The 11635-nt window shown below is 33.6% G+C and overlaps 2 protein-coding genes across 6 annotated transcripts in view; one reads left to right on the top strand and one right to left on the bottom strand.

Annotated features, from left to right (window-relative positions):
• Positions 1-5705, bottom strand: part of LOC108753366 (MOB kinase activator-like 1) — a 6985-nt gene extending 1280 nt beyond the window's left edge. Inside the window, exons 1-5 of one of the 2 annotated variants that reach the window (XM_018494892.1) lie at positions 5581-5705; positions 4607-5129; positions 1107-1273; positions 803-1030; positions 553-716 (exon numbers count right to left, since the gene is read on the bottom strand). In XM_018494892.1, the coding sequence (XP_018350394.1) occupies positions 553-716; positions 803-1030; positions 1107-1273; positions 4607-4620 (573 nt within the window). In that variant the 5' untranslated portion in view covers positions 4621-5129; positions 5581-5705. The remainder of the gene's footprint in view (positions 1-552; positions 717-802; positions 1031-1106; positions 1274-4606; positions 5130-5580) is intronic. The other variant, XM_018494893.1, reaches the window with a different exon arrangement.
• A 436-nt stretch (positions 5706-6141) lies between these two features.
• Positions 6142-11635, top strand: part of LOC108753364 (heterogeneous nuclear ribonucleoprotein F-like) — a 6845-nt gene continuing 1351 nt past the window's right edge. The window contains exons 1-7 of one of the 4 annotated variants that reach the window (XM_018494891.1): positions 6142-6171; positions 7815-8225; positions 8372-8515; positions 9298-9436; positions 10832-11097; positions 11184-11377; positions 11473-11592. In XM_018494891.1, coding sequence (XP_018350393.1) covers positions 7967-8225; positions 8372-8515; positions 9298-9436; positions 10832-11097; positions 11184-11377; positions 11473-11592 — 1122 coding nt within the window. In that variant the 5' untranslated portion in view covers positions 6142-6171; positions 7815-7966. Of the gene's footprint in view, positions 6172-6299; positions 6334-6360; positions 6451-7814; positions 8226-8371; positions 8516-9297; positions 9437-10831; positions 11098-11183; positions 11378-11472; positions 11593-11635 lie in introns of those variants that run through there. The other 3 variants (XM_018494890.1, XM_018494888.1, XM_018494889.1) reach the window with 3 other exon arrangements.

Raw genomic sequence — 11635 nt, 5'->3', positions numbered from 1 at the left:
GTGTATACACATGAGAATTTAGATACAAATGAAACTTTTTTTGTTTTGATACAAATTGATGTTGGTAGACGTATTTACATCAAGTAATAGATGTGATTGTCTGATCAAGCTCTATATAGTTGTAGTCTCGTAGCAATTATTTTTGTAGTCGTTGTTATCAATGTCCGAACAAATGATACTACGTCATTCCACAATGGGTTATTCAAGTTTATATGTTGATCAAGCTTCTTACAAATAAAAATGTTAAAATTGTTGAAATTTTGCGTAAATTAAAAAAAAGAGACATTATTGAAGGTACAGTGCACTTGGTATTATTTATCCGAATATTGCAATAATGACAGAAACAGTTACCATGAGGTCACAATTATACAATGCGTGAGCAGGTATCTCCATCTATCACTCAATGTAAAAAACCATCAATGTCGATTTGTCTCATTCATATTTGATCACTCTAGTATACCTATGTTATTATATTGTAAAATTTTATTATCGCTTTTGTTATTAATTTAGTCTTTTAATTTAATTAACTTTTTGCGAGAGATAATTGTATACCTGAACAAAGAATATGAAATGTTTGAACGATGTATTTAAATGCGCCTCTTCACCGAGCTGCACAACTTCACTAAAATGCTGATGATAAATGTGAGCATATACTCTGAATAACCGCTTCAGAATAGTTTTTGCAATAGATAAGAAATTCTTAGGGAAAGGAACTCCTGCAATATCAAGAAAATAATCGAGAATTAGTTTTCTGTTCATTGATGATGAAAGAGAAAGCACGTGAAGAAAATTATATAATCACCGATTTTGGATGGAAATAGAGTCTCGTCGTCCAATTGATCCTGCACCCAGGTCATTAAGTAGTCTATGTATTTGGGTGCTGAACATTTGATAGGCTTTTTCACTGTGTGACCATCGGCCCAGTGATATTCATATTTCGGTCCGGCTGACATGATTGGACAACTCTCCTCCGTACAGAATTCTGTGATGGTGCCGTACAACATGTTGATTTGATTGAAAAAATCAACAGCTAAAAGAAACAGACGTTTAGATCTGGTTGATATAAATGTAATAATGGAAATAAAAAAATTAATATTTTGACTTACTATTAACAGCGACCCATTCATTCAAATCCTCTCCTTCAGGAAGCATTACGGCCAATCGTAGATTACCGGAGCCTAATGTAGCAGCGGCATGTTTCATCAGGTCATATTGATGAGTACCCTCCGGGATGTTTTTCTTTGGTTTAAAAGTCTTGGAAGACCTACTCCCACTTAAAAGAGAAGAGAACAGACATTAAAAGATCATTATCTATAATTTCTGTTTCTTATTATAAAATTCGGAGTTTTAATATTTTAGTTCAATATTTACTATACAATTCTAATTGCATATCTTTACTTAGAAATCTGAACTATAAAGCAAGAAAAAAGATGTCATATAAATAAGTGATTTATTTAGATATATTGTAGATAAATCAACATCAATCAGCTGACTGTCAATGCCTATTAATAACACTTGTATTACTGATAAGATTAAAAAATAACAAACATTAAAGCGTTTAATTAAAATCTAGAGATGAATGTATATAATATGTGATTCTAAGAGTCCGTTATATATTATTTTAATTTTTTATAATTTTTTTCAATAATTTTACTTTCTGATTTATCAAAGATTGCATTTCTTTAATAATAATAAGAATAAATTCTTCATTCAACTGCACTCTTTTATACTCCTGAAATGTTTATATGAAACTCAAATGTTCAAATAAAGATATATATATCGTTTCTTTACTTCAAAAGCAATAACTAAAAAAAAATAAAATTTTTCAAAAAAGGGAAAAAAACTATTTTTCAACTTAACAGAAAATTATTGACTAATCAAATAATATCGGCAAAAAATATAACACCTCTTTTGATAAAAAGATAAAAAATATTTTTCCTTTTTTGTTCAGTTTTTAGTCTGCCAATTTTAGATCTTATTAATAACAAGTCGGCAGTTAACTCTGATTGCCATTAATTTATCCGTAATAATAAATCTAGTATTTATACGACATCTTTCTTCTTGTACATACTTCTTAATATACTTAATCGCAAGTTTGTGCAATATAAAAATTAAACAATATTAAAATTAGACCAATAATTCCTCCCTCGAATTAAATAAGATTGACTTAAGTTGCTTTCCTTTTACGAAATAGTTGATATAAACGTCATTCCATTCCTTTTAGCATTCAATGAATAACAAAGATAAAGTACTTGTATCGATTGTCTCCTAAAAGGAAAGCAGCCTTATTGTCCTGAGATAAGAGCAACACGTAAATGTATTATATATTCTTACGTTTAAAATAAATCTTTACCCGATATTATAACGCATGATGCCACAGTATTTGAGGCGAAATCAATGTGCTAAATAATTTCATTCTAGTTTTAAAAATTCTTTATTTAAGAATAAAATATACATTTTTTTCTCAATAATAAATATCGTTCCTACATTGTTCCTACATCGATTCTATTTTATTAATATAAATCGAAGAATAAATAGCATTGGATCCAGAAATTTTTTTTCTATAATAAGTATAACCTTCATTTTTGTCATTTTCGTTTTATAACTTAAAAAAAAATTATCTTTTTTGAATTGTGATGATTTTGGTATCTTACAAAATTATAACAAATCCAAAATATTTCATCAAAAGTGACTCAATATCATTAACAATTTATTCAGTTTATCTTTTTTCTTTCAGTTATCTTTTAATCATTTTATTTATCTTCATAAACTAAAATAACAATTCAAAATAGAACAATTTCTTTTTCAAACTGTATTAATTCTAAATGTTCTCTACAAAAGATTTTTATTTATAAAAATGACACAATTCAAAATGTGTTACTCTGATAGAAGATATTAGACTTATGTAAATAATGACATTTTCTTGTATTATTATTAAGAGCAGTTGTAACTTCATTAAAAAATGAACAAAATTTAAATTTAAAAAAGAATTTTAAAGCTTAAAAACTTTACTTTCAAAAACTCATTATATTTTTTGAGTTTGTGTGAATTTGGTAATTTTTACATATACAAAACTATCAGCTAAAAAAAATGAAAAACTTTCTTCTCATTTTGTAGACCTGTCATGTATCTCAAAAAAATTGGGAAAATTTTTTACTATCTATCATAAAAATTGAAATTTTTCTAACAAAATCATTTTTTAATGTTTCTATGATTTTTTGTTCCCGAGTTACTCGCGGATTAAGTAAAAGGAGCATTTTAATTTTGGTTGCTCATAATTCCATTAAAAATCATATCGCAATAAAAAAATATATTTTTAAAGCAAAACTTTGCTCCATCAAATAGTATAATCGCATCGCTAACTTTTTGAAAATATAGTAGAATATCGAAAAATATATATCGAAAAAGGAAAATTATCATTTTGCAATACGGAAAACCAACATTTTACTTATTTAACCTATCAATATTATTTCTTCGAAAATTTTAAAAATGATACAAGTGCTATTTAATGGACAGACTATGAAGTTAAATTACTTTTGACGATCAAGAAAGTAATTTTCACCTAACTCATTTATGGTAAAAAAAAAATTAATCATTCTTTTAGTTGTATCACTTTTGGAATAAAAGAATTATGTAAAAATATGTACAAAAATAATTTTTCATTAAACCTCTTATTGGATATAATAGTTTCCTACATTCGGCAAATCTTTTCCTCTTTTCTCTCTCTCCAAAAACCTGCTTACACTTATACAATGAACAACAAGAAGCAGGTAGAAAAGTGCAAACGTTATCTCCTTTCCTCTCCCCTTCTCTCTCTTTTTCTCTCCCTCTTTATCTATATCTCTACAGTCTGTAGTGTCTACACTTTCTCTGGTCAAGCTTTTTTTTCTAGACAAAAAAAAATCTAAATATATTTTCCTTTACAAACGCAAAAAACGTAAAGAAGTTACAGCTTGAAAAAAAGGAACCCTGCTTGATCGCAACGCTCAGCTGATCGTGATCACGCGCATGCAAAAAGCGACTGTTATTTATCACGAATGCTAAAGTGACTCCGAGAACGTCGAAATCGTGACACTCTCGATGACGAGGAGCACAAGGCGCGGCCACCGAGACGGATGATTCATAGATTACGTGCCGCGTTGAGCGATAATCCTGACGTTCGAGGAACATTGTAGGTCCCGCGGGAAGACGCGCCAAGGGAAAAGTCTTCCGCACGATAGGCGCGCTATTTTTATTCTCGATCGATTTACCGGTAGACAGCATCAAAATTGATCTCATCCTCGTCAACTTTGTCATGGAGAACAATAAATTTGACTGTTAAGATTATATATGAAAAAAAAAAGAGAGAAAAGGAAGACATCCTGGAATAGAATAAGAAACAAAGATTAGCGGAATTTTTCCTAAAGAAAAATAAAAACAAATCATCAGCTGTCACAAAAGGAGGTGAACAAAATCAGGATTTCTCCTGTGGCTTCGTTCTGCCTCGTCCTTGTAGAAAGTATGAGGACGTATCGATCGGAGAACGGTGATTTAATTCGACTCGACCTGACTCGACGGCGATGATCGGAGAGGAGAAAGTCGCGGAGGCGAAGAAGAGGAGACTCACAATAGAAAACTCATCGTGACAGGCTCGTCGTAGCTGTGGCCGAGTCGCTCCGCTCGTTGGGTCCGCTCTCGCCCGTTCCGCTCAGTCGCGTGGTCCACTCAGGTCCGCTGTATGCGTCCTTGCTCAACTAGACGCGTAACGAGACAAGTGGACGACAACGGAATGCGATTATCACGATGACGATGACGATGACAACAACGACGACGACGAGAACGTGCCAGCCAGCCGGCCGCCACACTCGCGAGTCGCGGGTGCGATCGCCTCCTCACAATGCTACTCGCTCTCCTTGTCCTGTAAACGCTACTATACCGGGGAGACGAATTGCCGTCCACACAACCCAAGCCACTCGCTGCGTCGTCGTCAGTCCACTAAATTGTCCGGTTTCTCTCGTACTATTCTCTTCTCCCTTCCTTAGTTCCTTTCTCTCTATTTCAAACTGCGGGACGTTGCACGATCAATCTGGCAAGAATCACGGCAGTGTGGTGGAACTCGTTACGTTGGCTACAGTGGGTGCATTCAATGGCTGCGTTCAGAGGATTCAACAGTGAGCGTTCACTGTTATTGATGTATTCTTTCAGATGTAAAATACTGATTGGATGATCTAAAAGAATACACCAATAACAGCGTGCGCTCGCTCAACTGCTGAGTCCGCTGAACGCAGCTATTGGTGTATTCTTTTAAAGTGAAAGAGCGACAGTTTTAAGCGTTGTTTAAAATCGAAGTAACATTGATGCAACTGGGCCTAACGAATATAAATCAAGTGATATAACTTATAAATTGCAGAAATTTATTTTACAATGTAGTATTTTCTTTTAAGAAAACACTTTGCTGACATATGACTCTGTTACATTCATGTGTAACGATCTATTTTTAGTATATAAGACTATTACCAGTTTCTAGTAAAGCGAAAGAAATTTTCAATTAATAGGGTATTTTTTATTTATTCATAAAAATAAACAATTTTATAATCTAACCTTAAAAGATAGTTTGCAGCTCTATAGTGTTCGGAATTAATTCTTGGCATTCGGATTGCTCGAAGATCACGTGATCAAGCTCGTCATCTGCTAGCTCGCATCTCAGATTTACATTGCCGAACGCACCTAATAGGGAGCTTTTGAAATACTGTATTCCGATATGATAAACGCTAAAATACGTGATTTAGTGGAAACTGCACATGCGCAGTTCGACTTTCCATCAAATAACGAGATTTTAGCGTTTAGGATCCACTTTACAAAACGCCGATTAGTCCATTGGAATTGACCAATCGCATCTGCCGTTAAACGAAATGATAAATGCGATTGGTCGATTAAGCTAATCGGCGTTTCGTAAAGTGATCCTGAGCGGTTGTGGTTCTGAGCTGCGTTCCAAAACTCAATTCTGTCAAATCAAATATCCATTCTATCCTTGTTGTTCACCGAACGTTGAATAAGAATAAAAGATACTCAGAGTTGATGGAAGTCGAGTTTTGGAACGCATTTCTAGAAATGGTTTGCATTGATTGTTTTGCCGAACGCGTCGTCATCGTCCGCCATTTTGTTCACGAATCTTCGGTTTCGTACTTACAGGTATTTCTATTGACTTCTACTTTGATTGTGTCGATCGTTTTTATGTAGTATTCAGCGAACGATTTCAAGGATAATATTGTGAAAATTCGAGCAGATTTCTCTAATTAGTTGTTACCTAACTTTGTGCTCGAGAACGGGAAGAGCAGTATTTTAATACCCCAGGTGATCGTAAGTTGAGCGAGTCGGTGTCTTGAATCTTTCGAACGCCATTACTTCTCCCAACAGTCGTGATGGCACTCTTCCTCGCGATGTTTCGTCAAATATCTGTGCGTCTATCAGGTCTATTTTTTTCTATAACTGAACTAGTACTTATGTTTGGAACTTATAAGTAAAGTTGGTATATATTTGATATTTAACTAAAACAATTTACTGCAGGAATAAAAAATTGATCTGAAGTATAACGCCGTTACAACACCCAAAGTTTGGTGTCAGTTAAATTTTTCATAACTCGCGTGTATTTTCACTTGTAAGTTGATTAAAAGTTAACGCCGTAGTCTAGCGAACGATTATTTTCGGAAATTATTCGCTTCTATTTTCTCTTTTAATCTTATCGTGTTCTTTTCATCGATTTATCTGTCAATATTCAGCCTATAAAAACGACGGAAATTGTTGATATATCCTGGTTTTTGTTTTTCTTCTCTCTTTTTTTTGTTATTGTTTTGTGATTGGTATATGTTTTTTGCAAAACAATTTCCAAGATGTTTTAAATGTGAAAAGTGTATTACATATTTCAACATGTAATGTGAATCTAATTTGAAAGAATTGTGAAATTGCTAGTATTCAAGTATTATTATTAAGTCTTATGTACTCGAGTATCAAGTAGTAGTTTAGTATCAAGTATATTTAAGTCAATAGCGTATTAAAGTCATCACATACTGATCTCAGTCAGTGTATTAAAATAAAATGCAACTTTGAATTAATAAATTTGGAAAAATGTGAGTGCATTCAGTATTACAGACTGAGCACTTGATGAGTAAGACAGAAATTAATATGTTTATTATAATATTCATAATATAGAATAACTTATCTATTATAGAAATGTTATACAATCTTTAATATTATATTTTTGACTTATTACTATTATTTTTCTAAGGTAAGCGTTATGAGTGCAATTTTGTGTCACTCATATTGCTCAATGAGTACTCATGGCCTTAAGAATTAATAAACAGCAATTAGTAAGTAAGAAATATAATATTAAATATTATCTAACAGATAAGGTAATATAAATTACTCTAGATTACGAATATTACAATAAATAAACATATTTTTTCGTTTCTTACTCACTAAGCGTTCATTAAACAGTCTGTAATATTGAATGTATTTAAAATATATATTACATATTTTACCAAATAGCACAATAAAGTATTGAGGATTTCAGTAATCTGCTTTTATGTTTATATTAAGTATACATCACTTGTGTATAAGGACTTTAATGTACACTGAGTGTGCATTAGTGTCCAATTGAATTCTCTATTATAATTTTTCTGTACAATTACATTCACTTTCAATTCATGAATCAAGAATATAATATTATTTGAAATATTCAACTTTAATCGATTCTAAGGTGTTCTCTATTATATTATGTTGTTTCATTCATTTTGTTGTGCTAAATTGATTGTAAAATATTTTATCTTTGGTTGCAGATATTATTTATAAGGGGAGATTGCATTGCATTAATAAGGAGAGATTTCATTGTATTAATAAGGAGAGATTTCATTGTATTAATAAGGAGAGATTTCATTGTATTAATAAGGAGAGATTGCATTGGATTAATAAGGAGAGATTGTATTACACCATGTCGAGTGGTAGTGGAGATCATGAGGAAGAGGGATATGTTGTTAAGGTGCGTGGATTACCATGGTCCACCACTGTGGATGAGATTATGAAATTCTTTGGCGACTGTTCTATTTCAAATGGCAAGAACGGAGTTCACATGACCACATCCCGTGAGGGACGCCCTAGCGGCGAAGCCTACGTGGAAATGGATACTCCAGAAGATATTGAGAAGGCTTGCAAAAGAGACAGAGATCACATGGGCCATCGTTATATCGAAGGTTAATTTACTTTTATGAATTTTTTTAACATGTAATGGTTGTATTTAACAAAAAAAGTAGTTTTCAATTATTGTAAGAGTCCTTAATGTGATTAATTTTACTTTCACTTCCTCACTAGACCTAAATGTATAATGTTGTTGTTTCAGTTTTTAAAGCAAAACGCGGCGAAATGGAATGGGTTGTGAAGAGGAGCGGTCTTAATTTGGAGAACGCGATGGATGATGGTTGCGTGAGATTGCGCGGCCTGCCGTTTGGTTGTTCAAAAGAGGAAATTGCACAATTCTTCTCAGGTACTTAACATATAACAATCAAAATATTCAGTATCAATGCTTTTTAATTGATATCAAATGTCATTGAGATTTTATTTAATCCTTGGAAAACAGACACCTATTCATCTTTTTCAAATATGTAGCTTTTTTATATTTTTATACTTCCTTTTTCATAAGATAAAAATGAATAAATGAAATTCAACAATTTGTCTCAGGAACGCAGCGACGGAATACTTTCGATGGCTTTAATATAAATTACTAAAATTACTATTTTGTATCGATGAGTTTTGTAACAAGCAAGCTGTAACAATTGCTTTCTAACAATATTAGATGCTTATTCTAAAACTAGCTACTAAAAGTAATGAGATAATGGCTCAAACGCACCTATCGAAATTAAATTCCATCTGAAGAATGATGTCTCTGTGTTCTGATATCGACGATTAGCCTTAGTTAAGATTTAAGATTTCGCTGAGATCTGAGTTGTGCTATACGAATGTGTCGCAGATTTATGATTTTTATAATTTGTATGAATGGAACGAAAATATTTTCATTGCACGACTTAGTGATCGAGCTTAATTCTTAACTTTGGTTTTCGGACGTGGCAATTTAATGTCTTATATCTGTATAAGGAGAATCACGAAGAGAAAGAAGAAAGAAAAAGAATGCGCACGTATGTGCGCAATTTTAGAGTCCTTAAAAGTTTTACTTCTTTTATAAGGGTTTTAATAAACTTGACCATAACTTCTTTTTCCTAATGGGTGCCTATAAGCTACAATATCGATGTTTGATTATGTGTGGGTCAGGGTTGGAGATTCTTCCGAACGGGATATCACTACCGACAGACTACACGGGCCGCAGTACTGGGGAGGCTTACGTTCAATTTGTTAACAAAGATGTTGCGGAGCGCGCTCTGCAGAAACACAAGGAAAAGATAGGACACAGGTGGGGCACTGAGACGGTATAGCTGGGTTTGGGTATACTTATGACTTTTCCATATCATTTATATTAATGATCGTAGTACATGTAGGTATATACATTTCGTTTAGTAAATAGTGGGAACGAATTCTACGATACGGATGCAGCTTCTTTATCTTTCTCTGAGAAGGATTTTCCACGCAAGAACGAAAATGGAAGAATCATTGTATTTGTACTATTATTAAGCTCTATTCAGTATATGTGTATTTGCACGTTTTGAAAATTTTGAACAGAAGCTAGTTTGAGAAAATTCCATATCTTGCCGTGTCGAGATGAATAATTTAAGTCTTTTAAAGTTATAAATAAATGAATTTTTTTTTATGTCGAAAGAGGATCACCTCTAGAAAATTTTTCTTATTTGACATAAAGAAACTGCCTCTCTCAAAACACAATTACAACCAAATAGTCGTACGTAAGCGAAAGTACTGTGGACCCAACTACTTATATTTATGGGTGGGTGTTGGGGGGCGGGAGATAGCCCCTTACCATCATCACCAAATTCCATGGGAGGTGGGTAGGGCACGCCAAAGCTCGGTAGGTGCTACAGAGAGAAAGAGAGGGAGAGAGGTGGAGAGATAATAACCATCGATCCAATACGACAACGTCTAGGCGACACCCATAATTGCATTTTTTGCAGATGAACGTTAAACTTCAAGATTAAACTGTCTTGTAAACTCAAGATCAAATCGTCTTGTAAATTTTAAAATAAAAAAACTGTTTAGTAAACTTCAAACCGCTTTATTATTACACTAGGACATTTTTTTATGTCAGCGTATGTTAAATAAATTGATAATCTACGTCAATCGAAATGTTCATCTGCAAAAGGGTGCAATCGTGAGCGTAGCTTACCCGAAGATCGTCAGCGTCGCATGGGCTTGTGGGGTACGTGTGACGTAGATACGTCGGGAAGGAATTTCATCGTGGGAGGGTCTCTTCGCAGGTTTAATAAAAAATTGCGGAGGTTTAGTATGAATATAATTGTTCTCTGTCATACTTGTAAACTCAACTTCAATGCCAAACTGCCAGACAAGTTTCCTCCTTTTTTTTCTTTTTATTATAAATATCAGATAGTAAATAATTAATCTCTCGCTGTGCAGGAATGGCTCCTCTTTACACCTTTTCTGTTTCTATAAAGTTAATGTATATCACTGTTTTTGTTTTTTTTTGTCTCTCACCATTTGTGATATCTCAAATTAAATCCGTATCGTTAAGTTTTGTCGAATTTTCAATTTGGTGGCATTTGTATGGTGAGAGTAATAATAATAATAATAATAATAATAATAATAATAATAATGATTATTATTTATTTGCTAACGTGTCGCTCTGCGCATCTCTAACGCATATATCTTCAATCGTTAACAGATATATCGAGATCTTCCGAAGCAGCTTATCCGAGGTACGCGCTAGTATCGGGCCGAAAATGCGCGGTGGTCCCATGGGCGGTTTCAATCAGAGGCCCGCGCCGTATACTCGTGGTGACCGCTTCGGTGGGATGAATCGTTTTAGCAACAATGGCAGAGGATCCAGAAATAGAGGTGATTCCTTTCATCTATCGAAGTATGAAGACAATCGTGCAGGACAATACCGTAATAGAGACTTAATATACAATTCACGTACTAATTCATTACGTATGTATTTACATGTCTTATATTTTACTTCCTTAGAGCTTGTAGTCTATTTTTAGTTTTATCGTAAACTGTGTAATCTACTTTAGACTTTGATAACGGTCCATGGGGAAGTGGGAACAATTACGGATCTCGTGGCGGTAATATGGGAATGCGTGGCAGCATGGACATGAAGGGTGGCAATTACAGAGGCAACAATGATTCCTGGGGCGGTAATTCCGGCGTATATAGTATCCACATGCGAGGACTGCCGTTCAAAGCGACAGAACAAGACATAGCTGATGTAATTCTCATAACCGATAATGACGATAAGATTCCATTTTTCAAAAACTCTTTCCTAATATTCAATAACATAACATTTTGGGTCTTATTTTACAGTTCTTCAGACCAATCGAGCCGGTAAATGTTCGCATTATTCTTGAGAATGGTGGTCGTCCATCGGGAGAAGCTGATGTAGAATTCGCGACTCAGGAAGAAGCTTTGAAAGCAATGTGCAAGGTTTGTGTGTACATTTTTTATTTCTTTAATCGAAGTCAACTTC

Source organism: Trachymyrmex septentrionalis, unplaced genomic scaffold (assembly GCF_001594115.1).
Source record: "Trachymyrmex septentrionalis isolate Tsep2-gDNA-1 unplaced genomic scaffold, Tsep1.0 scaffold69, whole genome shotgun sequence".
Taxonomy (NCBI): Eukaryota; Metazoa; Arthropoda; class Insecta; order Hymenoptera; family Formicidae; genus Trachymyrmex; species Trachymyrmex septentrionalis.
The sequence above is the reverse complement of the archived record's forward strand: the minus strand, read 5'-3'. Positions and strand labels throughout refer to the sequence as shown.